The sequence below is a fragment of the Falco punctatus genome, assembly GCF_963210335.1.
Source record: "Falco punctatus genome assembly, chromosome: 8".
Taxonomy (NCBI): Eukaryota; Metazoa; Chordata; class Aves; order Falconiformes; family Falconidae; genus Falco; species Falco punctatus.
This window is the reverse complement of record NC_137588.1, coordinates 22697306-22724980: the sequence shown is the minus strand read 5'-3', so window position 1 is coordinate 22724980 and position 27675 is coordinate 22697306. Positions and strand designations below refer to the sequence as shown.

Here is a 27675-nt window from a genome sequence, read left to right as displayed (position 1 = left end):
TGGGGAAGCAGTGATCCTCTACTACCAAACTAGAAGCCTCCACCACCTGGCTAAACTCCTCACTTTTTAATACTACCAAATGCTTTTTTGCATTAAAATGAGAATGAAACTTCAGGAAAAGCCTATCTTTTCTTCTACAAATATTTATGTGGACAATAGTTCAGGAAAAAAAAAAACCACCAGTTTTCATCCCAAATAAAGAACCACCATTGGCATTAAGTACTTCTGGAATATCCTCCAGGGAAATCTTCAGCTAAGACACTACCTCATAGAATGACACTTCTTATTTATCTCCATCTGTGACACGAAAGTGTTATTGCTACTGGGACAGAACATAACAATGGATAACTACTTGTTTGCTGCTAGATTTTAAAATACATAAACATATACATATTGTACATAAACAAATACTTAAGGGAAAGGTCTATAATTAGACTAGAAATCTACTAAGGACAGGATACCAAAAGTCAGCTCCCAGCTATTTCAGAAGAATAATCTATTTAAGGAAGACACCATTTAAAGAAACTTTAAATGTGTTTCTTCTGCTTTAGAGATGTCAGGTCCCCATACAATTCAAGTTCTGCACGTCTCTGTTGCCAAAACTAGCACAAGCAAATCCGGTCACAGAATATAAGCAATCTAAGTGAGTGAGATTTTTGTTTGGAATGAGTAATAATAACATTAAAAAAAAGGAGTATTCCAGATTTTTAACCAATACACAAAACTGAAACAAAGAAAGGTCATGTGTAGACTGAAAATATACCCTGAGCTGACAAAAATATTTCAAGAATAGGATTGTCAGTGTGAACATCCTAGTTTCATATTGAGATAGCCCTAGTCACTGTATTGTTAGTTTCCTGATCAAAAGAGAAACTAAAAATTTAAAAATACACACACAGTGCATTAAACAAATATCTCAGGTTTCTTCAGGTGACATTTCAACTTGCTCACTTCACAGAAGATATCTTTTCATAGTTATTTTGATTAAATAGTGGTACAATATCTTAAAACACACTTTTACTTCAAATAAATACATATTTTTTAAGAGGGGATATTTTCTAAATTTTTGCTTCATGATTAACTGATCTCAAAATGAAATGCAAAAGTAATTTCCATTTTCAGACAGACATGCTCTACAGCTGCTTACCTGTGCTGGGCAAAAATTAAGATATTCTCTAATGATTTCTAGCAAGAAATCAGGGTTTAGTTTTTCAAAATATTCTATACCAAGAGGAAAACCATGCAAAGATGAAAAGTGAGCATCCAGAACATCATTCAATAAGGCAATAACTTCTTCTTGTCTCTTCTGTTTTTTCATAGCTAGGACTGCACGCAAGAAAGGTAATTCCTACAGAGGAAAAAAAGAAAACCAGTAAAACATCCTCCATATTCCAGATACATTCATCTGTTACTTATATAATACCAAACAGTTATTAGTGATAGCCATTTCTTCTTTATATTTAGGCATACTGTAACACATTTAGTATGTTCACTGTAAATGGCATTGATGATCATTGTATCAATTATTTGTGCAAGAAGCACAAAATCCTGAAAATAATTAGTATTCCTTCCTTCTTAATGTTTCAAAAACTTATCTTCAGATAATTTGCAGAAAGGCAAAGATGTTATTGCTCTGCAAGCAAACAGCCCTGTGTTAAACAACATCTTAACCTAGATTGATAGGAAGAAAACCTGAAATTTAGATTTAATGGTACTCCATTAAGAATGCTCTGCTCAGGTGACTGAAATATAGAAGATGAAGTAGCTAGTAGACCACAATTCAGATTATGATCAAAGTATTTTAATGAAGGAAGATGTCTCCTACCCCAGACTTCCCAATGGACTGCTGAATTTCATTAAGAAACTCCAACTGATGTTCTGCATCTTCCAATTGCCCTTGTATTAGCTGACAACGGATAATTCCTGTAATATATTTAAACAATTTATTGCAGAAAACAAAGCAATCTTTGTTTAATTAATTCTAAAGCAAAAGATTGCTTTGTTTTCTAGAATTAATTTTTTCTCTCCTCAACCTCTTCATAAAGTGGCAATACGAGAAGAAAGAATAGACCAAGACATGGTAATGCAGATTTTATGTACTTAGAAATACCTAGGATAGATGATACACAACTGAGAGATTAATATACACAATACTATAAAGCAGTTTCATGGAAAGATCTCATCCCTCTTATATTACAAAGTTTAAACCAGTAAATCTTCAACTGGTTCTAGTCTAAGTAGAAGCATCACAAAGTTTGGCTTCTAAGTTCAGAACAAATGGTGAAATAAAATTAAATACACACACACACACAAACCACTCCTACCACCTAAATTTTTCTTACTGTTTAAGGCAATCGCACAGTTAAGGAGAAAAAAACAAACACTGGAAAATCTGTGAAGCAAGTATGCCATATTTACACTCCATTGTCTTGACAGCAATTGGACATCATAAAAATATATTTTTTTTTCCAAAGAACATAACATGTCTGTCAAAACTATCACACATTTAGACTTTTTTCTCAATCTTATTTAGACACCTGTGTAGCCATAGACAGCTTGTTTTATCAGCTGCCACTGAATTTTTTATTTTTGTAGTGCTTAAGAGTTCTCTAGTTCTTAGATACCACAGAGGTGAAATAAAATCAAAAAATAAAAAAAATACAGCCACATCTCTCTCCTTATCATTACTTTGAGAGTTCTAATTTTAAAGAGAAGAGTTTCACTTTTCAAAAGACAGATCCAGTGTGGAGAAGCTGTTGCTACAAGGAAGACAGCGTAACATGAAGCAGGAAGTCCGGTCCAATACTTGTGTTCTTAACAGTTCCAGATTTTCCTAGCAGCAGTAGTAGGAAGACGTGATCAAAAAAGCATCGTCTGTGTCTTAAGACCAGTAAAATCCCAAAGAAAGCATAAAACCTTACCAGTTAGTGCAGAAACACTTGTTTCATCAAGCGTCATAGCAGTCTTGTACCATTTCAAAGCTTCTTTCACTTTCCCTTGTAAAATCATTTGGTAGCCAAGTTCAGTTGCAAATTCTGCATTGTCAGATGCCAAATCAGATGCTCTTTCAACTAAGGTTTGTGTATGTTGAAGGATGAGCTGGTTCCGGCCACACTAATGGCAAGAATAATCTTTAAAACTTAAGTTTCTCTTATTCACTTCAAAAAACACACTGAGCACTACTGTAGTAGCTGAGATAACATCTCATAAATTGTGACATTAAAGTGGGCTGGATTCAAACATAAATATACATACAATACCACACAATAAGGAATAGTTGATAGTAGCTTTAAATGCTTCCTTAGAACAATTCTGATAAGTACAAAGAATAAAGAAACCTTCAGTTTTAAGGCTGTTAGATTAACCTTGTCACTTTCCTACATTAAGAATATGGTTGGTGGACATTTGAGTGTATTGTCATTGGAAACCTGTTTCTCATTCAAAAGCAAGCAGTAAAAACATTTTTGGAATGAGATGGCTTAAGTATTGTAATTCATACTTAATGTAAAATTTTAAAACTGTAGCTACCAAAGGTTACACAAGGTAATCTATTTCAATTGTCTGCAATCTTCTACTTTTTAGTAGACATTTAACATCTGTCTACTAGAAAATAAAGCAAAACCCAGGATATATAGATAATTGTGTGCTCTTAAGAAAAAAAGCATACTCACTGTTCTACTGAAAGCTAAAGCCATTTTACAGAAGAGCTGTGAGTTGCATGGTTCTAATCTGTCCAATGCTTTAATTAGGTCTTCCAGTCTTGCTGAAGCCTTGGAGAAAAAGGAGTAACATAAGTAACAGAAATAGCAGATTAGGAAACAGAAATAGCAGATTAGGAGTATTTAATAGTTTTCACTAAAAACTAGTCACACCTTTTACTGTGCAATATCCTGAAATTCAAACTCAGAAGTTTTCAGGGGTAGGAGTTAAGATTTATTCTGGCATTCCTAGAAAAATGCTTTGGAAATAGTGAAGTGACAAAGTAGATCACGTGCCCTCTATACGTGCTCTAGAAAAAGTGAAAGACTTGAACTGCATCTGATATAATGGAAGACTCCCAATAAAGCAAGACAGTCTGAGGAATCAGACCTGTGAATCTTGTTTGCGCTTCAGTGCGATACAGACACACAGGCTCAAAACCAAAACAGTTCCAGATGCTGAGAATTTTAACATCACAATTTCTCAAACCATCTAAGGTATTTTAGGCATTTCTGGCATTACAATAATAACGTACCTGTGGGGTTTTTTTAATACAACTTTAGAAGTAGACACCTGAATCATGTTTAAATATCATCAGGTTTTTAAATTTTTTCTAGACATGGGTCTTACTCATATGTAACCCCAGAATTTTGTTTACACCCTACCATGTGCAGCAAATTCGTTTGTGGTAGGCTTTATTGAACTGGAGTCTGCAATTGTTATTGCTTCTCCATATTTCCTATGATTGTGCGTAAATAAGGCTTAAATTTGATTATATATAAACCAATCACTACAGAGTTCTTTGCAATAACTAAAAATGTGTTAAGCAACTTAAAATACCTTTGCTTTTATAACTTTAAAAACATCTACAAAGCACTCAGAACATTTCTTTTTCTGGTAAGTCTCCACTTAAATTATACCAGCATTTTTGCATAATGAGAAGATATTTAAAAATATGTAATGATTTCATGACAATTTTGATAAAGTGTTTTAAAGTTTCCTGAAAAACAGCACAAGCACCATACGTACAAAAATACATGTATATATCTTTGAGCAGAAAAGGATCTTGGGAGTAAGTTAAATGGAATTCTTCAAGCTAAAAATCCCCCTAGTAATTATCAAAAAAGGATGAACAAAGCACAGGTTATGCAACCTAACATAGCAGACTGTTGTTGACTACGACCCCCTTCCAAAAATTTATCACCATGAGACCCTCAGTATTTCCCTTAGTTCAATTAATAAAATACTTAAAACTAATGGAAGGCTTACAAAAAATTATTAATTTATCAAAAGGGCATTTAAGCAGTAAAAGATTGCTTTGATGATTCAAATCAACATGATTCAATTAACTATCCAGAGGAGACATCCATTCGGCTTGACTCCTGTTCTCTGGAAAGATCGAGGTAAAAAATTATGTTTCCCTTGGCATCCAGAAAATACCCTAACAATAAGCTAGAGCAGCCATTCGAGTCAGAATAGCTGCATCTACCTCTTCCTCCAGATAAGTAGTGTAGCACAAGACATAAAGAATAAAGCACATGTGGCACCTAGTCATTACAAAGACTGTGTTATGCTCAGCGGTGTGCTAATAAAAACTTACCGCAGATATATTTCCTTCTCTGCATAGATAATGCAGGGCTTCCATTCGTATGGCTTCTAAATTGAGGGCATCTTTCTGCAATAGTCTGAAGCCATACAAAAGGTGAATGTAAAGAAAACAAAACAATCTTTGCTCAATTACCTGTTTTATCCCAAAAAGGGAATAAAGTGACTGTGCAATACAAGTCAGAGCCATAGCTCTCAATTGAAAGCACAGCTTTGTTACTTTATGCCTAACTCAGAAAAGATCCTCTTCCATCCAAAATGGATCCACATATAGATGTAGCATCCTCTCAGGATTGTAAGGCTGGGTTCTAACAAAACTTAATTGAGTTGAAATTTATTTTTTTAAAAACTGGTTTAACTAGTTCTAATTAATTAAAAGTGAATAGAAACCTATCTGCTTTTGTTTCAAAGTGTTTTTACAGTGTAAACATGGCAAGAACACAATTAGTGGTGTGCTACTTCATACTCAACCTATTTGCTGTTTCAACTGCCTGCTCCCAGTCCTGCAAGGCTAGTTGTAGCTTCATTTTCTTTATGAAAGCAGGAATGAAGTTTGGAAAGTTTGCAATTATCTGGTTCACAGTTTCCAGAGCTCCTGAATAATTCTGTCGGACCTCAAAATATTGTGCCTAATGGAAGGAAGAAAAGTCACATCAAAAGCCTGTACACTCACATATGCGAGAAGATTCTGTTCTTCCATTCAGAAAACAGGAAAAAAGCTAGTGAGAAAAAAGTCTTTCTTTAAGCAATATTTTTACTTCAGCACTAACCACAACTAGAGATACTACAACAATCAAATAGCAAGACATGTAAAACCTGGTGTGCGGTAAGCACTCTATAACAAACGTAATTGCAGCATTTACAAGTGACTAGACAATTACGAGCAAGAAAAATACAGAGATGTAGCTGAAGAGTAAAATTGTCTTACTAGGTTTCAAATAACTTAGCCTCAAGTACCTCATAATTTTAGGATATTGAGCATTGAGCACAGATAAAACATTTTTTCAAACCCTGAGGTACACACGATCTAAAACCTACACTCAGTACATCTCTGTTCCTAGAATTAAAACGTTTTTAATTGTAAAGCAATTTACAGGGTACTCCAAATACAAAACTATTTCAGAAGCATCAAGTATTACAGTTTTAAATTAATTCAAGCAGAAATCAATTTAGGGCTTAAATCCCCCATTTTGACTTGATGCTTAAAACTTACCATATTCCAGGTGACTGTGCATGCCATTTTACTTCATATTTTTGAGACAGAAATGGTGCAAACTTAGTAGTTTCTGAGAGTTAATTTCTAAAGCCATCACAAGGTAGCTTTCTGTCTAAAATCTAATTGCAGTAACTAAATTTGAGATAAACCAGTAATTGAACTCAATAGTCCACGTACAGCCAAGTACACATGCCTAACCAAATACTATTGTGCACACTTTCCTGAACCTTAGTCTTCTTATTTTCATTGAAGAATTTTTTTTGCATTTAGCTTTAGAATACTAAACAAACATTATGTTAATCAGTAACAATGTCTATGATATAAACAAGTAGTATACTCTGAAACAGAAAAATGTGTAAAGAAAACAATTCATGCCACTCTCTTAATGAAATATAATCAAAATGAACACTTGAAATGGACTGATGATGATAAAAACCCCCAACTGTTAACAATTTTCATAGATGATCACACTACAGTTTTAACTACTACTTCTTTTACCAGGGCACACAGTAATTCTGTAATGTGGACAGGTGTCCCATGCAAAAAGGATGAGATCACACATACTTTCACATTTTAAGGCAATTTTAAACATTATTTCTTTACATATGTAATACAATAATAAAACCAGTTTTTCTTGTGTATGTAGTAAAATCACAACCTCAATATGAACTAGACTGACTGTATTTAACCTATACCTTTCTTTTTTACGTTGGTGTCTAATGGACCCTGAAGTGTCATCTCGTAGCTAATTTTATTCCAAGAAAAAAAAAAAAAAAAGAGAGAGAAAAGAGCATCATTTTAACATACATAAAAGAAATACAGATGTGTGGGAATAAGTAGTTATCAGCTCCAGTTCATAAAACTAAGAAAAAAAGCTGGAATTTGTATTTAGTGAAGCAATATCTCACTGCAGCAATGTTTTATAGTAGGGAAATGTGGTAATACAACAAGAGTGCCCCAGAAGTTCCTAATTATGTATATGGTAACAGACACAGTTACCATTACTGCAACCCAGGCATGCGCCTTTGTCTCATTCTACAAATATGAACCTCAGCTACTTGTTACATTTAACTACAAACTATGTAAAATGGGCTGTCTACCACAGGAAACAGAAGTGTCAGTATATTTTTATTGTGCTGCAAATCAGTTTGTTTGCTAACTGTTCTATACTCCTTTAACAATTTAATAAATCACTTCAAACTTCATTTCTGCTACACCCTATTATTTTCCTCTGAATAAAAAGGGTATGACTGAGCTATATTTCTATTTGGAAAAGCTCACTTATAGATAACTCTTCTCAACATCTCTCTAATCGCTCTACAAGACTAATATGACATTTAGGAAGCATTAAAATAATAGAGTAAACTTACTTTACCAAGCAGAGCAAAAACATCATTGCCTTCCTGCAGTGCTTCATCAAAGTATTTCACAGCTTTTTTAATGTGAGTTTCTTTCCCACAGGTGAGATCAAGCCATGCTTTCAAAATCAACCCCTGTAAACAAAAAATAAATTGGAATTCTTCACTAACTAGTTGGTAAAAAAAGTATACTAGATACAGTAACGAGCAGAAGTAACCTTAAAATAAAATAGGACTCAAAGAAGAATGTATTTCAAATATTTAAAATATATATTTGAAATTATAACCAGTCTACAGTATAACCTAAAATATTAGCAATTCATTCCAGCATTACATTAATCAAATAACATATTTACTTACAGGATTAAAAAATCCCAAACAATGGCACTGAACTTTAACACTCTCAACAGACAGAACAAAACCTTGCAAAAATGATTGCATAAGACAGAAAAAATATTTTCTGCAAACATTGCTGCAGATTATTTTCTTAAGATTTCGTTTATGTGAGACATTGAGAAGCATATGGGGTGTTGAAAATGGAAACTTGGGGGTTTTTTCCTACTGTCTGATTACAAAGAAAAAGCCATGTGCAAAGGGCAAAGATCTGACATTTCTCAAATCCCCAAGCGTATTATTAAAAATAAAAACAAAAAACAAAAACCCTGGAACTTCTAAAAGGTAAAAAAACGTCTTTTCACTGCAGGAATTATTACTTGTAATTAATTAATTTAATTTCTCTTACGTGTTCCATACGTTTAATTATAGCTTAAGTAAAACAAGTCTGTTTTGAAGTGCTGGATCATTTCACTAAATTGCCATAATAATTGCCATAAACCCAAAAATTTAGATTGTAAAATATCACTAGCTCTTTTGTAATACAATATTAAAGGAAAGGAGCCATGTATTTAAAGCGCAAAGGTTAGTTGAAGAGCCATATTTTGTAATTGCTAACAATCAGGGCCATGATTTGGTTACACAACAGAAAATGGCTGAAATTCAGAGTCAAACATTTAAAAAAGATGGAAGGCAATTTACTTTTATCTAAGATAACTTTATGTACTCCTTATCAAAACAAACTGTGTATACCAAGTAAACCGCATTTTACTAAGTTTATGCACCCCTAGCCATCTCCCAAAAAAACCCAAAGTACACATAACTTTGTATTGTCAAACTAAGAAAAAAGGATTAGCATAAATTTAGAAAAAGAGAAAACTATTTGCTTTCTATGTTTTTAAATTCTAATGCATATTTTTATGTATGTGCATGTCCCTCTGTAAAGAAAATATTTCAAATCCATTAAATAGCTGTTTGAAAACAAACTCCAACTACTACAGTTTCAATATGCGAAATTACAAATACTGCTATTTTACCAAAATGGCATATCCTTAGTCTTTTTAGAAACTAACGTGTTAATGCTTTGTGATGTCCTTAACTATTTCTTCATCAGTAAAAATTAGGTAGTACTTAAAAATAGCTACCGATTTTAATTAATAATCAGTGATAGTTCAAAAGCTAAGCTTTTACTTAAATTCCTAACAATTTCAGAAATTAACGTTTAGAATAGTTGCAGATTTCTAACACACGTACTATCCTATAAACAATGAAACTGTATATTACAAATTAAGCAATGTACTGAACCACACAGAGGAACAATGCAGAAACAACACTTGTGTTTAATAGTAGTGTCATAAGAGAACAATTACTCATTCAGTTTTAAGAGCTCTGCCTCGAAGATGTCCAACTACAAAAAAAACCACCCTTTTTTTTTCTCTCCTTGAATTGAAGCTGACATCTCATCTAAAAAAAATAACACAGTAACATCTGTATATAAATGCAGAAGACACTGCTACATACAACAGTTACAGAGATTCAAAAATAAGTTATATTTTGTAAAACCCTAGGCAAATTTTGCCTTTAACAACTGGCAAAAATTTAAATCCCTGATCCTCTGGGTATTTTTTAGTCTTCAGATTCAAAACAGATGTCTCCCTCTAGTGAGACTATGACACTCAGTTTTTGGCTGGGAATTATGATGCTCAGTATCAAGTAGCAAAACTGGCGGAATTACGTATTACTTCCATTGGCCAGTGCAGACCTCTCATTTGTTAAGTGAAAATGAATACTTAGTAGACACACACACACAAATCATTATGGGAATTCTATTCTGCCTTGTCAAATGAATTTGTGACATTAAGAAAGTATTAGAACACAAAACAGTTAAAGGAAACCTCCAAACAGTATCAGTGCAATAATCCTAGTTTCACAGTATATGTGGTCCTATTACTATTTTACATAGGAAAAATAGTTACCTCTTTACCACCACCAGAAACTTTGATCATTCTATCAACATATTCACGGGCTCTGTCCTCACGACCAAGATGCCACAAAAACAAGCCAGCAAAGTACAGAGCCTGCTGTCCTGCTGTTCTACGTTGCTCCTTCATTTTTGCATCCAATTCTAGAATAGCATCTCGATCTGAAAAGGTTTTGTTCAGAACTTTTTTTGATAGCATCTCAAAATATTACAAAAGAGCAGCACATAAGCCAAGGGCATCCAAAACAAACATTGTTTTCTGTATTATATACTGGTAAACACCCAGACAATCCCTTCTAATTAAAAATATTAATCAGGTACAAACGTAAAAGACAGAAGAGGGTCCCCATCAACATGGCCATTTCTGCAAGAATCTTGCTGATTGTTAAACATTAGATTTGTAGCCGAGACTTCTGCCAGATAAATGGAAACTTTATTATAAAGTTCACATTTATACCAGTGTCTGCTAAACAAGTAAACAGTCAACTGTAGAGCAGCCCTAAAATGCTGAACAGAAGACAATTTAGCTCCAGAATGTCTAGAAAATATGTGACGTCTTTCTTAACGCTAAAGTTCATTTTCTTACACCCTCATCATTATTGTCAGTTGTTCTCATCAGGTCAATCCCACAGAAAAATTTCATTTGATGTGTGGGACTTACCGCCAAATATTTTCTTTTGCCCACATTCATTCCTGGTACTTTTTGAGGAGCCATTAAAACCAAATGTCTGACTTACTGCCATGACTTTCTCAGAGAGTCTTGAAATGCATGATAATTTTGCTGCTCTACAGTATCAATCCTCGAGGACTCAATTAAGAACGATGTCATTAGTCAGAACTGTTTCACATCATACTGGTTAACAAAATTGTCAGTAACAGTTATAGATCTACAGAGTCAGGAAAATAACAGGGCAATAGTTCCACGACAACTCAGTTTACCTGATAAACCAACTGTGGTTTTGAGAATATAATCCTTACCAAAATAACCACAGTTTTTAGATTGGAGAAAGGAATACTGATGTTCATAAAATTCTTTTCTCCATTTCTAAGGTCAGGATAACTTGCAAGATAAAAAGGTACAGCTTTAATGACTTCTTATATTGCAGTTCTGCTCAGAATTACTGATATCAGACAAGAGAGAACAACCACCACAGGAAGTTGAATGCAGGGGTTTTTTTTATCATGGTAGCCAAGTCAGATATCTTTTTTCAAGTGTTTTATTGTAACATTGAGTCTTACTCTTAACAGTTCTGTGTTTTGATATTTCTCTTTACAATCTTGATAAGTATCACTCAGTTCAGTGCTAGATACTGTATCAAATGCGAAGTTAGAGTATACCTTTTTAAATTAGGCAGAATTAGTCTACAACTCTCAGATTTCTCACACACAGCTGTATAAACATGAAGCAGTATTGTCTTAATGAGCATACCTGGATTAGGGCTCTTTTTATGGGCATAAATCAGAGCCATCATTGTACAAAGTGACACCTCCTGTTTGTTTTTAATAGCCTCCAACTGTCGAATACCCTCTTGGATGTCACCTAGTGGAAACAAGTGCAGAATAGGCTATAATATTTTTTAAGAGAGACTGTCAACATCAAATGCCAATCTGACAAATTTTTTTCCCTCTATCTTTTCTTCTGTGTTTTTGATAACTTTCTTCATAACTCCCTTCATTATTCACACATTCATTTTCACTTGTTTGTGCAAGTCTTTCAGACACAAGAAAGAAAAAAGCATCTCAATGCAGAGAACTTGAAAGGAGTTGTGTGCTAGTTCTGCCAACTGCCATAAAGATGAAAATCATCTTTATTATTTTACACAGGGCACAGAGCAGCTCTTTTCTTTATATAGCCAGGATTTGTGCCTTGTTTGTGCAAATCTTTTGAACATCAACAGAAGAGACAGTATCTTAAAAAATAGGAACATGTGACTGTAAAACAAACAAAAAAAAGGCAGCACATTTGGGAACAGATACACCACCTCAAACATCTCTTGAATCCTTCCTAGCCTACTGCCACAGCTCTCCCCCACTTCAGGTTACTTGTTCGTATTCTGTGACATCCCTGAAATCCAGATTTAGTGAAATAAACTTCAAAACAATTTAATGTACACAAAGATCCTCCCAATAGGTATGAGCTGTCAAGGTCCTCTGAGGCAGATGGATACAAAAAATTGGATACAGCTGCATCGAAGGGACAAGATATAAACCGGAACAAGTAAATTTATCTTTACGATGCAATGCAATAGGCATTTGGGCAGAGCTTAAATTCCCGCCAGGGAACCCGTTTACCTGTCCCACACTCATGCAACCATTAAAAAAAAAAATACTTATTATTTCTGACTTCAGCACTATGTGGTCTAGATCAGATTCAAACTGCGGGGGGCAGGCGGGGCCGTGGAAAGCCGTGGTGGACCACATTCAGGCTCCATAACATTACATTCTTTCTGTCTAGACTAAGACCGACTTTTGTGACGCAGGGATCCCCTGCGCTCGCGTGGCGGCGGAGGGCCGGGGCACACCGAGCAGCCCCCCAGCCCCGCCTTACCTGCCCTCAGGGCGCCGTAGGCTCGGAAGAAAAGGAACACCGGGTCGCTGCCCAGCCGCCCCAGCGCCTCGTCCGCCGCAGCCCGGACATGGTGGAAGTAGCCCTCTTGGCAGTAATAATTGAGCAGCGCCTGCGGGAGAGGCGGCCTCGGTTCACCCCTGCAAACGCTTCAGCCCGGGACGGCAGGAACCCTCAGCCCACCGCTCCAGACCGTCCCCGCCCGGCCGCTCGGCCTCCTGCCCCAGGCTCCACCACCCCCTCCGGCGGCCGCCCCCCGCCGGCCCCAGGCCCTGTCCCAGCCCCTGCCCCACGCCCGCGGAGAGGCCCGGGACGGGACGGCGCCCGGCGGCAGCGCACACCTGCTGCACCTCAACATCCATCGTTGCTACCCAGCGCCGATGGCGGGGGCTCCGGAAGGGCGAGGGGGAGCCCGTCAGCACGGCGGCATTGGCTGCCTGGCAGGAGCGCCCACTGCCATTGGCTTGGCGGGGAAGGAGGCGGGAGAGATACGGGAAGAAAAACTTGTGGGAAATGCCGGGACGCGCGCGTCTGTCGGGAGAGGGGGGCGGGACCAGCCGCAAGGTGGTCTCGTACCATTGGGTGCGAGTCGGAGGGGGAGGGCTTGAGCGCACATCGGCGGGCGGTGCTGGCTGGGGGCATGCGCGCCCTCTGTCGGCGGAAACGGGCTGGCTCGGCGGCTCTCCCACAGGGGTGCTCACACCAGCGGGCCTGTCCCGGCCTGAAGGCCGAATGGAAACCCTCAGGAATTTGTTTCTTTTCTTTAGGGTTTTGGCTGGAAATAGGACGAAGTGGCCCACACTTCATAAGATACAATGTATCTTAATACCGAGCACTTCAAGTTATGTAAAGTTTCTCTGTAGAAATGAAATAACAGTGGGGTAAAATCAAGTAGGGAAAGCTCCCCCCACGTTCTTTCCTCATAGGGAATTACAGAGTCACAAAGACTACTGAAATTCAGGTTTCCCTCTGGAGACGAAAGCATTCTGAGCCATCGTCTCTAGACACCAGAAACAAACAACCTTTGCTAAATAACATTCCTTTAGAGTGGCTGTGTTGTCCATCCAACATGAGAGCTGTCGATAATGCCATTTAGTGCAAGGAGGTGAACCCATCTTGCTCTGAATCGGTGGGTGAAGGCAGTTCTTTAGCAGAGGGTGCTCAGAGTAAGCTTCCCTGAGGAATTTGTGGCATGTGGCACTACTCCGTTACACGCTCCTCGTCCCCAGTGTTGGGACGGTGCCAAAGAAGCCATATGTAAGTGTGTTTGGTTTTCCTTGTTGGCCAAGGTGATCCTCTAAAAGTCCCGTTATATTTAAGTGACGTGTTACTTATTCTGAAGTAACATTTTGGCTCCTGTAACACTGAAAACCTAAAGCAGGTGTGAGAAACGGGCGTTGTGTGTGGCCATGGCCTGTGAGCTGCGGTGACGCCGCCATACTTCTCATTTATCTTCAAACTGTTTCCTTGAGAAAAGCAAAGTTTGAAAAGCTGTGTATAGAACACGAAAAAATATTATTCCATTTACTACCTTATTTTTGAAGCAGACTATTATTCTTGTTAGCTTGTGAATAATTTATTTACTTCTGAAGGTAGTCTTTTGAGGCATATTTTGTCAACATATTAATCTGAAAATACTGATCTTTTCATTTTGATACAGCTTTCTAGAAAAATTTTAGACATTTTTGTCATAATGCCTTTCAGAACAATTTGAAGGAGAAACATTTTCCTCCCTCAGAACGTTTGTGACGCATTTCAGGGACGATGCTATGAAATTTTGTTTCTGCATTGGCAAGAATGTAATGATACGTTTGTAAACTCATGAATGCTCCTGCTCATTCCTGTAAATGCTCTGAGCCTCGCGGGACACACTCAGGGCAGCTCTGGTATTTGACGGTTGAGTACCCCACTGCAAAGCGCTGCTGCAGGAACTTACCAAGTTGCTCAGAACAAGACTAGAATCATCATGCTCAGTGTCTAACACGCATTGAATTAGAAATTCCTAGTTGGCCACTAAGAAGCAAGTCCCAAGGATTTGCTTATGTGGAAGAACAGTGTAACTGGCTGTGAAGGTTTTCAGTATCCTCTCATTCTATGGTTTTAGAAGCGTACCTTTTTTATATTAATGTCAGGTAATAAAGACAAAAAGAACATACAATAAAAAATGTAATCTTTATTATTTTGGCGCATTAATAATGTTCTTTAGCATCAGTTAGGCTAATAGTAGCATTTTCCTGCATGCAGTTCACTAATACAGTATTAGTCAATAATTTTAATAAAAGTAATCTATACTTAATTTTCCTGCGTAAGAAACAAAATGTCTTGATGTGTTGGATTATACAATTTTGCTACTTTCTCTTTGTGAAAAAATATTGTGGACCCAAGACAACATTTAGAACTGTTCTAGTGCAGCATGAATAAAAAAAAAATATCTGTGATTAAATATGAGAAAAGATTAAGGACTCTGTGAAAGAAAGTTTGTATATGAAAACTTATGATGCAGGCACTGCTTAGACATTCAATTTGAACATTACACCATTTCCCAACTGCAAAAAGCTGTAGATTTTTAGAAGCAAATTATGAACTTACTTCACATAAAGTATTGACATGTTTGCAAATATTGTAAAAAATAAGAACCTACAGCTATCCATTCTCTTAATTATATCTTGTTCTCTGAAGTTCTTCTGTGAAAAAGTGCTATGGACAGAAAGTAACAAAAATGGTGTGACATCAACCCGAAGATAAAATTCACTTCTTGTTTTATGTACATAATGCTGAAAAATAAAATAAAATGATTTTTACAATATTTATATTTGCTTATAAAATCCTAATATTATTTTCAACAGGTTTAGTAGTTTTCAACATGTCTGTACAGTTTGGATATACCCTATATGCTTTTCACTGAAAATTCAAAAATTTAAAACAAATAAGCTCCTAAGTAGCTGCAAAATATTGCTTAATGGTATGGAGGAATGAGGTCTTGTTGAGTAGTTTATTCACTTAGCTCTGACGTATGGCTTCCCATATTTAAGAATCCTGGACAGTCAAAGGAACAGCAGCATAGGCAATATAAACATGCACTGATAGCATCCAAACTATCTATAATGGTAGATAATACATAATTTTACTTGTTGAATGCTTGCACACTACACTTATTGTGGTACATATTTGATGCAATAAATGTGCTAAGGTCATTATCTGTTTGCTCAAACATGCACCACAGGTTAAAAATTACTATGTACATAGCAGAGGGCTCTTCATTGACATGTACAACAACATCAGCCTTACTGAGAGTTGAAGATGGCTAAACAATACTGCAGGATAAAGCAGAACAACTTTATAAAGGGCTCTTTTTGATCAATTTGGAGGGCTGAGGCAGATTCATTTAGTATTTGTATGCAGAAAGACATTTGACAAAGACAAAATCTGTGACTCCAGACCTACAAAGAAATTTGCACTTTCTGAAACTTAATGATCTGTGCAAAAAATAATCCATGTCTACTGTTCTTGTGAGTTACAGGGGACTTTACAGGCATACCAAGACTTGTTTGGACATGATACAACATGAATACATTAATTAAGCACCTCAAAATTTATTTTTCCTTTCCAGAAACACTGTGCTAAAAAAAAAAATCTGTTGTTCTTTGTGACTTAATGTTATTTTCATGCATGATCTATAAGTGCAGCATGCCTTCATGCAGATCTTTTCTGTGTGTGTATTAGTCGCATAATAGAACACCTGGCCCTTGTACCTCTAAAGGTGTACTTACCCCCTTCCCCAGCAGAAGCCCCCTTTTACAAAAATAGTCACATATAATAAACAACATATGAATAAAAATAAGATGAATCCACCAACACAGATTTTTTAAAAATATGGCGTATGTGGCAGTTGAAATGCAAACAGTGGATACAGTTACCGTATTGTTTTATGCTAAACACACAAATTTAAAGGTTTGCACCCCTTTAACTGGTCCCTACAGTCTGAGTAGCCATTTTTTCTCTCCTCTTCAGCAGTGTCAGCTGGTAGTGAGAACAGTAACCTCCTGTCAAGGTTGTTTCCCCGTATCACAGTCACAGTCACTGACAAGGGGTCACTGTCTTTTGGATAGGCACTGACCTTTAATGTACAGTATATTTGTAAAAATTGTCAGTTTGGCATAGACCTCCAGCAGGAGTCCTGTTGACACAAACACATGATCTCCTACAGGCTACAAACTATTTTGCACATAGATGATTTTCTTGCTATTTGCTTTTATTTCTGAACATCTTTGTCTTCCTTTTCATGCTTTTCTTTGACTGGCCTTGTTACGCGATCATAAGAAGGTGGACAAACTGCTGTTGATGCGGTTATATCAGTTTTCTCTGTAAATGAGTTTTCATTTAACTTGTCAATAAGGATTTCATCTTTCACACCCTGACCAGCACCTCCTTCAGCTTTGTTTTTGTTATAGATAAAGGAAGCTTGTTTTACTGTTCGTTTTAAAAGGTGACGTCTATAAGCCCGTTGAATAATGACAGCAGATACCTCCTCCTGTTTTCGTTTTAATGTAGTTGTAATTGGTTCATAGGAAGCTTTTGAAGGATTGGATGCCATAAACCGATCTTCCATCTGTATTCTGAGGGCATCCATCTCCCCACTTTCCCCCAAAACACGCTTTGTGAAAGCAAACAAGATGTCAAGGCAGTGAATTCTGTCACCGCTTACCATGGGCAGATCCATTGCAATAAGCTGGACTTTGTTTGGTTTGGGTAGATGAAGAGGAGGCTCAAGTGCTGCTGCAAAGTCAGACAATTTCTCAAATTCCATAAACTGTGTTGCGTCAGGATCAAACTTCTCCCAGACTTCATAGAACATCTCAAAGTCATCCTCACTCAAGGGTTCAGCACTTTCTTCAGTAGCAACACCAAAGTTCTCCAAAATCACAGCAATGTACATGTTCACCACTACCAGGAACGATATGATAATGTAGCTGACAAAGAAGAAAATCCCAACGGAAGGGTTGCCGCAGTCGCCTTTAACGGAGCTCCCCGGGTGAGCTTTGTTAGGGTCACAGTCTGGCTCCCCACTGTTAAGAATTGGGGCTAGCAAACCATCCCAGCCAGCAGATGTGGTAATTTGAAAGAGGCAGATCATGCTGTTGCCAAACGTTTCAAAGTTGAACATGTCATCTATACCAGCTTCCCTCTTGACATAGGCAAAGTTGGACATGCCAAATATCGCATAGATAAACATGACCAGGAAGAGCAGCAGGCCAATGTTGAACAAAGCAGGAAGCGACATCATCAAAGCAAAAAGCAGAGTGCGGATTCCCTTAGCGCCTTTAATGAGACGCAGGATTCGACCGATTCTAGCAAGTCGGATGACTCTGAATAGTGTGGGGGACACAAAATACTTCTCAATCATCTCAGCTAAAAACATACCTAAGACAGAAAAAAATAGAACCAAGACTCAGTACCACTTAATCTCCGTATCATGGTAGCAATTTAGAAAAATAGCTTTAAAATTTGTGGTTCTATGTAGCAATTAAAAATATTATGTAGATTCCACATTCATGATTTCTGTTGTAACAGTTATATGTGAACATGCAACATATGTTGAATGACGGTAACAGTTTTCATGGCTGGATTAGGTAAAGTATTAGTTAAAATGAAAATTTGCATGATTTATTTGTAAACTTTGCCATATAGCTGTATACAAGTAAAAGTTCACCCTATATTTGTTTTACCAACTTTTTAGTTTAATAAACAAGACATACCTACTATTGAAAGGATGACAACTACAAAATCAAAAATGTTCCAGCCTATAGTGAAATAGTAATGGCGAAGTGAAATTAATTTCAGGACACATTCTCCAGTGAAAAGAACAATAAACACCAGGTTTATCCAGTACAAAATATTTTCCATTTCTTCACTCTGGTCATCAGTTTCTACCATCATGGTAACCATGTTAAGACAAATAAGAATCATGATGCTGATGTCAAATACTTGCTGTGTCACAAAATCAAAGACCATGCCTTGGAATTTGTTCTGAGGAGAAAAGAAAAAAAGAAACATCCAATACAAACTGCAGTTGTTTTTCTTTTCCTGTTAGAACAAAGTAGAAAGACACACGTGGTAAGGCCTATGAGACTTCAATAAAAATGTGACTAGTGATTTAAGTAGAGTGGTCAAAGTGAATACAACAGCTTACTTCAACCTCCTTTGTTTGTATATTCATACATGCAATGGTTGCAAAGGAGAAATTTTTTTTTTTTTTACTCTTTTCATTTTCCATGTTTCCTGACTGATACACTAGTTAATGATAATAAAAAATGGGCATATTTCTGCTCTCTCTATATCAATAAAAAGATTGTTTGTAAATAGCTATTGGTCCGATGTGTACAAATAATTTTACCCCTGGTCTTGGTATAGGTTTTTGTGGTTTTTTGGATCCCAGCTTTTTCATTGCATTGTAGTATTTCTTCTGCTCTTCTGTCATAAATATGTCTTGACCTCCAAAGTAAACACATGAAATCAAAACTGGTTATAATCACATTTATATGCAGTGTCAAAGAAACTCTCAAAGAGAAATCTGATTTATTTAGTTAGTTAGTTCATGAAAATGCAGAAGCCTGAACTGGCAAAAATCTCTTAGCTATCAAATGCAGCTGTCTGCAGTCTAAGCATTTAGTTGTCTGGACATCCATCTCACAGAAACCAGTAATGCAACATTTTTCTACAGGTATTTCCCTTGAACTCTAAAAAATCCTTTTCAGTACATCTTTTCATTTATAGGTAGAGATACAGAAAACAGCATCTGAGATAAACTCAGATGGCCTGAGCTGTCACTACTGTCACTCTTGAACTGTGATTTTAGTGAAACAAAGGAAGTAGACAAAGTCAGGTTTTCAGTACTCGAATGTGTTGGTGCTTTAGGTATCTCTAGTTTAGCAATCACAAGATTAGCATTGGGTCTTAAAGTCTTCAAGTTTTTTGAGATGTATTATCAGACTTTGGAGAAACTGAGCTCTTGACACTGTTAACAGAAAAATGTTCTCTTTTAAGTCTTTTATCTTTATTAGCTTCCATGTTCAATGATGTTCCCATTTGCAAAAGCCAAAACTGTCCTTTGGAGTCTGACAGTAAAGCTAAAGAGAGAATTATGGGTCTTTCATGGCAACCCAACCAAAATCCATTGCCCCTAGTAACCTTCTCTGTAAGAAAAGTTTCTTACAGAGACAGCTTGAACGAAAACCCATCAGACTCCACGTGTTTCTTGAAGTGAATTTTTTCCTGGAGAAAATATATGTAACTCCAGGAATGTCTATGAACACATAGGATTGGATGCAGGTCTTGTAGGTGAGTGTTTGGGAATCTTGAAGACATAAGAATGCATGCACTGTGCACTGGACAGGCTCCCTAACCATATACCTCTATGCCTCTAGCATGTGCAGCTTCCAAAGATCTTACCTAGCATCTCTCATTAGTAACAAAACCAAAAAAAGTGATGAAGTCCAGTAAGGTAAAAATAAACTAGCAATTAATAGCTGCTTTCAGCTATAGCGTAGTTCTTTAGGTTTCAATACCTAATCTATTTACAGAAAACAATTTAAAAATGAGCATCTGATACTCAGACCAGCTGTACCAGTGAAATTATCTACATCTGTACTATGACACAATAAAAAAAGGCCCCAAGACAGTTACAAACCACTCCTGTTCTGAATAGTTTCAGATCATTCAGTTCCATAAAATAGAACTTGAAGACTTGGGATCACTAAAACAGCATCTGTATTAGTATGATGAAATAATGCTTTATTTTTCATAACCATGTAGCCATTTTTTTTCATGCTGATAGAATCACTACAAATCAAGAAAAAAATGTCAAGAGATTATGAGAGGTTTAATGTAGAGGCCTAAATCAGGGGTCTAATCATATAAGGAGATTCCGTGAAGTTTAGGCATGGAAAAGCAGATTATTTGAAGAAGATTAAACTGGACATTGAAAACAGAAGGGTTTGTCCCATTCATTACAATGTAAATTCTTATGACATTAATGTATATTACATCTTAGTAAGATTTTATATGCTAATATACTTCAGCTTTCTCAGTTTTGAACAAACCTTGGATGTATATTCTATATATCATGCACCTGCAAAAATGCAGTATTTTAGAATATCTTTAGAAGAGAAATGAAACAATACTTATCTTCTTTTTTTGCTGATTGAAGTTATCAATAATGACACCAATGAAAAGGTTTAGGGTGAAAAAAGACCCAAAAATGATAAAGATGACAAAATACAAGTACATGTACAGGTTGTCTTCATACTTGGGTTGCATTAATACCTAAGAAAAAAAAGAAGTGAAGTATCATTCCTAAGATTTCATGTGAAAATTTCAACTAAACAAGTGGCAACCTTGTGCAAAATGTCCATAATATTTTGTGTCTGGACGATACTCCTGTCACTTATATCAATGTATTTTGTCCAGTCCACCTATTACTGACAGCGTCTTGCAGTTTGCATTCAGTTTTCCACAACTTGTTACAGCAGAATGTCACATTAGTTAATTCAATTTTGTTTCATTCTATTGCAAGGATATTAATTGCTTTTGGAAGATATATAAATATACACTTGTTGATAGACGGACCTCAAGAAGAAAAGACAATTTAAAATATTTCCAGTACTTACATCTCTCGAGTCAATAGCTGCGTACATAATATCCATCCAGCCTTTAAATGTAGCCTGTAAACAGTACACAACCTTTAAGCACAGAGCTTGAAGACAATTCATATAATTATTTCCAGCAACTGAGTACAGCATCAGGAATAATTAGCATAACATGAGATTTCTAGATAATTTCATCTCGGGTTTCTTCACAGCTGCTCATAGGATACACTGCTGTGTATCCCTCTATTTTGTCTCTATATATGAATATTCTAAGCAGTAACTGTAATTAACTTATTTCTAATTATTATCACAAATGATAGAATGCAGTATCATTTTAGTGGACTAAATGTTGATCAAGTCATGTCAGCTGCAAAACAGCCTTATGTAACTGAGTTGCCACCAATGAAGACTGATGTGTAGTCCCTCCTTCTCCAATCAGTCAGAAAAGCGGCAACGAAAGGGAACCAAAAATTTGATCAGCTCAGAAAATGTATTTTTCTATCAATCAGATTTTTTATTTTGATCTACTTTGAAAGTCATTACCTGATTTACTAATTCTATTTTCACTTTAAATATATTGGATTGTGTTTTACAAAGGCTAGATCCCTCAGATATGTTCTGGCATAATCTTGTAAGAAGAAGATCTGGTTTATGTGCATGAAAGACTTAATGTGCCTCATAGGTCGAGCATTTAGTGAACTTTTATAACAATTTCCTCTGCCCGAAATCTGTAATTTTTTTATATTTGATAGTGAGGTGTAGATTGCTTCACCTGAATGCTCAAAACCAAAAGTAATTTTCTCTGTTGTAGCAAATAGTTCTTTTTTTGACTAGGCAACACCTCCAAGTAGAAATTCCTCAGTTTTTAATCCAGTTGTGCCCAGAATAAAACAAAGAAGTGAGATAGTTTTGTAATTTAATCCCTATTATAATTTTGCTAAACAAGGCTGCAGATCATTGGTTGCTTCATATTCCTTGCCATAAAGACCAGTCGCAGAAACAAGTCAGGAATGGAGCTCTCTTCAACCATGGTTCGTGCTGTACCTCCATCATCCTGAGGTTTCATTTCTAGTGGCCGTTTCAAAAAGGCTTTGTTTATGCAGCATACAAAGCAGCTGACATCATCCTGAAGTGAACTTAAAATGAGAAGGAATTATTTTCTTAAAGGAAAAGAGGTCCCTTACCCTTTTGAAACTGGAAAACTAAAAAGAGCATGATTATCCTGAGATACAAATCCAGGATGCAATAACTTTCACCTCCTGGGGCCAACATAGTAAGTAGGAAGTTCGGGCAATTTACAGTACAATGGTGGAATCAAGGTGTAGTATCAGAGGACCAATAAATCTGGAACAAGTAGAAGTCTCAGCTGAAGAATTTAAAGTCCTTGGGGAATATTTGGACTGCAAGGGATTAGGAGTGGTAGGATCAGCTTTTTTTTTTAATGGAATTCCTAATTTATGTTTAACCTGTTTTCAAAGACTTTTAATGACAGACACTCCACAATCTCATAAAAAGTATTTCTTCTGGCCCTTGTCTTTATTATTTCCTAGTATCTAAATCCTTCTGTAGCATTTAAGACTGTCACTTCTCATAATCATTGCATATCTAGAAAACAGAGTACTAATCATCCTTTGTGCAGTACGCTTTACTTATTTGCAAACTGATTGTTACTGTCTTTCTTCTTTAGGCTGTGATCACTTCCTTCTGTCTTTCCACGTAGACCTTGTTTTCCAGAACTCTGATCATTCTCATTATTTTTCTCTAAGCTTTCTTCCACTAGTTCAGCTCTTGAAATCATAACCAAAACTTAGTATTTCAGCTGAGGTCTTACAAGGGCTAAATAGGGAAGGATGATTACTTCACATCCTACAGGTGCTACTTTTGTTTCTGTCTTGGTACATTACCTGGAATGTCATAACTTCAGTTGAAATCAGCTGCTCAACCTGAAACACTAAATGCAAATAATGGGCATACTTTTACATCAGAAAGATGATACAAATTAAGCAGTGGCTCTTCTGCAAAGTGTGCACTGTTGCCTCAGGTTCAGACACACGATGATCCTTGCATATCATCCTCCAGGCAAAGTGGAATTATTGTTTTCTGTAAATGGAATTATGTAGCCTAGACTAACTACAGTGAACAGAAAAAAACCCAAAGTAATTTAAAAATACTAAGCTTTGCCATCATTAGTAAAGTACTCTTTTATAAACTGACAGTACATTTCAGCTTGTACTAAGAAAAAGAGCTGAAGAACTGAGCTGTTGTGTGCTTATTATTATTACTACTATTATTATTAAAAAGGCAACTTGGAAAGAGAGGAGGTGGAAAAATATAAATAACATTACTGTCTTGCAGTTCAAAATATCTAAAGAAATTAAAAAAAGAACAATCCCCAAATTTAGTTAAAATTAAATAATTTTAATAATAAAATATTCTCCTTCATTGTATTTGTTTTGTGCTAAATCCTTCCTGAAAATCAGTAGGCATCAGTGAATATAATCATTATGCAAAACCATTTACACTAGTTGAGGGCTTAGCTGTGAGAAAATGGTTTCTTAACTCTGAAAACAGAAGCATCAGCTCAGCAGGAGAACTTGTAATTTTAAAATATGTTACCTGAACAATAGCAAAATATGCAACTGGAGGTTCAGTGTCAAGGCATCACATTTAGTGAGTATTACCTCTACTGCATTTAGTAGAAGCTTACGCCTGCTCATGTTAGGCTTAAATTTATATGGAACACATTTTCTTTAACAGAAGTAAGGTATTATTTGGGCATTTGTGCATACTGAATAGAAAATCACACAGAAATATGACTAAGAGATCAAATTCTTAGTTTCCTATTTGTATATTCAAATATAAAAATATATGGTTTCTTCTCAGTGATATGAAATCAGGATTAATTAATTGATTTCAAAGATTACAGCAGTGTAACTGAAATCAGCATCTATTCCAAATGTTTTTCCCCCCCAAGGGAATTTGAAAGACATATTCAAATGCAGATTCAAATATCATTAGAAAAACCAACATAAAGCCTCCCATCTACTTTACTATTGTTAAAAGTACATAGACTTTTTTCCCCTGATGAATAATTTCTAATGAAGTTATAAGTAATGCTGGAGTTTCATCACTCAATTTTTTTACCAGAAATAACCACCAGGAAAATTCACATTCACTTTTGGAATTACAATAGCATCTGGCTTTAAAATACTAACCTGCTGGAACTTTGAAGCCATCCTAATCCTATAGCCCTAGAATTCAGCTTCTGATTCTTTTACCCTACACTTCACAAGATACTTTTTCTTATCTTTATTAGTAACAGCAGAATAATATAATATTGTGCTTTGAGACCCACTGGTTTACCATATTTTATCCCGGTAAGCAGGATGTATGCTTACCAGCAGGATAAAAGCAGTACTCTGGGACATTTACTTACCAAAGAATCCAAACACTAGTTTCAAGTTAAAAAGGCATAAGGCCATAAAATTATCAGGGCAGATGCCACATCTCTCTGTGTACACCAACCTCTTCCTCTTCACTCATTGATGCATGAAAACTGTGAAAGGAATTTCTCCAGCAGACCTGTCTCTGCTTAGACGCTTTTCTTTAGGAACAGAGAAATACTCAAGCAATTTTAGACCCAGAAATGAAAAAAGAAGTTTGCAGATCCCACAGACCAACAAGAGCTATGCTGCATCACAGAAGAAAAAAATTCTTATAGAGAGAATGTGTACTTATATGACTGATGCCATGAATATTTACACTCCAAATGATTTAAGGATTCTGGAAAATAGTGTCTGATCAACAGTGTCTATAAAACTTGGTTATATCAATGGCACATATTGTTAGCTTGTATTTTTGGACAGAAAGCATTATAACATTGGTATCAATACTAAAGATTTTCCACACAGATACCTCCCCCAAAAGAAAAAAATACCATATGCAAACCAAAATTAGTTTATGTTCTTTGCTTAGGTCCCTCATTCCAGAAACTCATTGGCCATCGCCTCCAAGGAAACACATGAAAAAGCTTGTCAGAGAGTTCTTCTTGCTTAAAAAGCTGCTACCACACATTTCTAATCTTTTTTATGAGCCTAGAATATGTCTTTCTGAAATTATCTCACTTCTCTTGAGTATTTCTGTGTGAGATATCTATGCTTCTTTTCTATATTACTCTTAAAATACAGGGGTTTTTTCTGCTATATACAGACGCATATACTACTAAAAAGACCTTATGATTCAAACCAAAAATTGTTCATGGGACTCATTTATGTCTTTCACAGAATAATAAGGTCCTCAGCACCAGGATTGGAGTTCTTTTGGCTTGTTTTCATTTGGATTTTTGTTTTGTCATTAAAACGGTACTACTTCCATTAGTATTCACACCAGGTAGAAAACTTCATTGATGCAGAAAATAAAGATTTATATTGTATTACCTATAACCCAGGAAAGCTGAAGGAATTTATAATATCCTTCTTAGATTGGCTCAAAGGGCATGAGTCAGAGGGCAGAATGGAGAATGGAAACAATACTGGATTGTAAGAGGCAGCATTCTGTAGTTACTTTCTAGCTTCCTGAAAAAGGGACCTTGTATTAGTAATTCATGCATTGATAGTTATCACTGAGATTGACATAAGAAAAATTACATTGGCCTCCATGGGTTTATTTCCTCAGGTCCAACACAACCTAAACAGAAGTCTGTGCCTGAGGTTGTTAAGGTGGATAACCACACGACTTCATTAACATGTCAAATAAAGGCCATTAATGATGGATTGGATGAACAGAAAGCATATCCACTTGCAACCATCATTTTTAAATCAGATTTTTCAGCCTTTATACCTTATTTTGGGCCAAATACTGAAGTTTCAATAGCGTTATCTTTGTTTCTGACATAGTAATGAAAACCTCTAATAGAGTAATACCTTAGTGTTTATTCATCTTTACTATTACTACAAGCTGATTAGGAAGGGTAGGGAAATCTAGGGTTATGACAGACCTGTTCACTTCTCAAGTTTCTTCTGAACATGACAGCTTTAGAATCTTGTTCTAGATTCTTGTCCAAAGTTCTTTATATAACAAATAGCACCTTATAAATGTCTCCTTTGACTGAAAAAGTAATGTAAGAATCTAAAACATTTATTAATTGTGGCCTTCCATATGTTCTTGAAGGTGAAAAAAAACTATTGATTCTGCACATTTTAAAGCATTAACTGAAAATCAAGCTGATATTTTGCTTTCTCTGCCCTAGGGCTTTTATCATTCTGTAACTGCAAAATCATTACTAGTGGCTTACTTACCCAATTGTAAAAGATGCAATGTCGCGAGTACCCCATTTTTTTCTGGAATGTCAAACAAAAAATCTCCTCATGTTTTTAAGAGCATATTAGTAACACAAAAAAAAATAAGTGGTGTTGTCACTGACAGCTCACACAGAAAAAATCCATCCATTAGGCAAGCCTTTGATATCAGAGCAAAATCTCTATATTGTAGATACTGCAGAAACAACTGGCTTGTCCTCCCATGAGAGCTGGGTCCCTCCGTGGTAGGTCTAGACTGATTTTTCTTTTGGAAGTGTCAGAACAATTGGCAGATTTCTCCCAATTTGCCTCCCAGAGAAATCCAATAACTTAAGAATCTAAGTCTTCATGTAAGAAATATTTATTGCTTTTCAATGAAGAGAAGATGGAATAAGCTATGCATAGCTGAAATATATATGACTGCAAGTAGCTGAGGGGTCATGATTGTGGCCACAAAGCCAGGAAAAAATGTACTTGGTGTTATCCCTGTCCCAGAATAGACTAGGTTACTACTGCAAGAAGAGTTGCAAACCACTTGGAAAGATTTGTGTTGATGTCTTGTTTCTCCTGAACATGTGTAATAAAGCATTCTGCCCCGCAAACTCCAAGGGGGATTCTAGGCCAGTGGATTTAAAAAATGAGACAGAGGAAAGAAATATTTAAAGTCTTTCTATTACAATCCAGTTTTGTAATCAAAATCAAATCGTATTCAGTAGTTTATTTCTTTAATACTGCTGGTCTCTCTCTGCTCTTTCCTGATGTAACAGTAAATTTAATAATTAATCACAGTGAAATTTAAATTTTCAGAATTCTCAGTCTCACAGGTGAGATGCTATATTAGCTGGGAGAGGCAGTTCACAATGCTCAGAAGTATTGTTTTAGACCCTGTGCAGGACCATGTCAATAGCACCGCATCATGTTAATGATTTGTATTGAGATTTCTTATGCCAATATAATAAAAGCTAGAAACTTACT

The 27675-nt window shown here is 36.1% G+C and overlaps 2 protein-coding genes across 7 annotated transcripts in view; both read right to left on the bottom strand.

Annotated features, from left to right (window-relative positions):
* The window catches only part of TTC21B (tetratricopeptide repeat domain 21B), a 39021-nt gene extending 25462 nt beyond the window's left edge, over positions 1 to 13559 (bottom strand). The window contains exons 1-11 of one of the 2 annotated variants that reach the window (XM_080399071.1): positions 13100 to 13559; positions 12741 to 12870; positions 11622 to 11732; positions 10188 to 10354; positions 7891 to 8013; positions 5776 to 5933; positions 5300 to 5384; positions 3672 to 3770; positions 2922 to 3114; positions 1826 to 1923; positions 1148 to 1348 (exon numbers count right to left, since the gene is read on the bottom strand). In XM_080399071.1, coding sequence (XP_080255197.1) covers positions 1148 to 1348; positions 1826 to 1923; positions 2922 to 3114; positions 3672 to 3770; positions 5300 to 5384; positions 5776 to 5933; positions 7891 to 8013; positions 10188 to 10354; positions 11622 to 11732; positions 12741 to 12870; positions 13100 to 13120 — 1386 coding nt within the window. In that variant the 5' untranslated portion in view covers positions 13121 to 13559. The remainder of the gene's footprint in view (positions 1 to 1147; positions 1349 to 1825; positions 1924 to 2921; positions 3115 to 3671; positions 3771 to 5299; positions 5385 to 5775; positions 5934 to 7890; positions 8014 to 10187; positions 10355 to 11621; positions 11733 to 12740; positions 12871 to 13099) is intronic. The other variant, XM_080399072.1, reaches the window with a different exon arrangement.
* LOC308068439 (sodium channel protein type 1 subunit alpha) overlaps positions 13490 to 27675 on the bottom strand; it is a 182837-nt gene continuing 168651 nt past the window's right edge. For all 5 annotated transcript variants that reach the window (XM_080399064.1, XM_080399068.1, XM_080399062.1 and 2 more), the window contains 5 exons: positions 21425 to 21478; positions 20943 to 21080; positions 19153 to 19257; positions 18515 to 18785; positions 13490 to 18179 (listed from right to left, as the gene is read on the bottom strand). In XM_080399064.1, coding sequence (XP_080255190.1) covers positions 17011 to 18179; positions 18515 to 18785; positions 19153 to 19257; positions 20943 to 21080; positions 21425 to 21478 — 1737 coding nt within the window. In that variant the 3' untranslated portion in view covers positions 13490 to 17010. The remainder of the gene's footprint in view (positions 18180 to 18514; positions 18786 to 19152; positions 19258 to 20942; positions 21081 to 21424; positions 21479 to 27675) is intronic.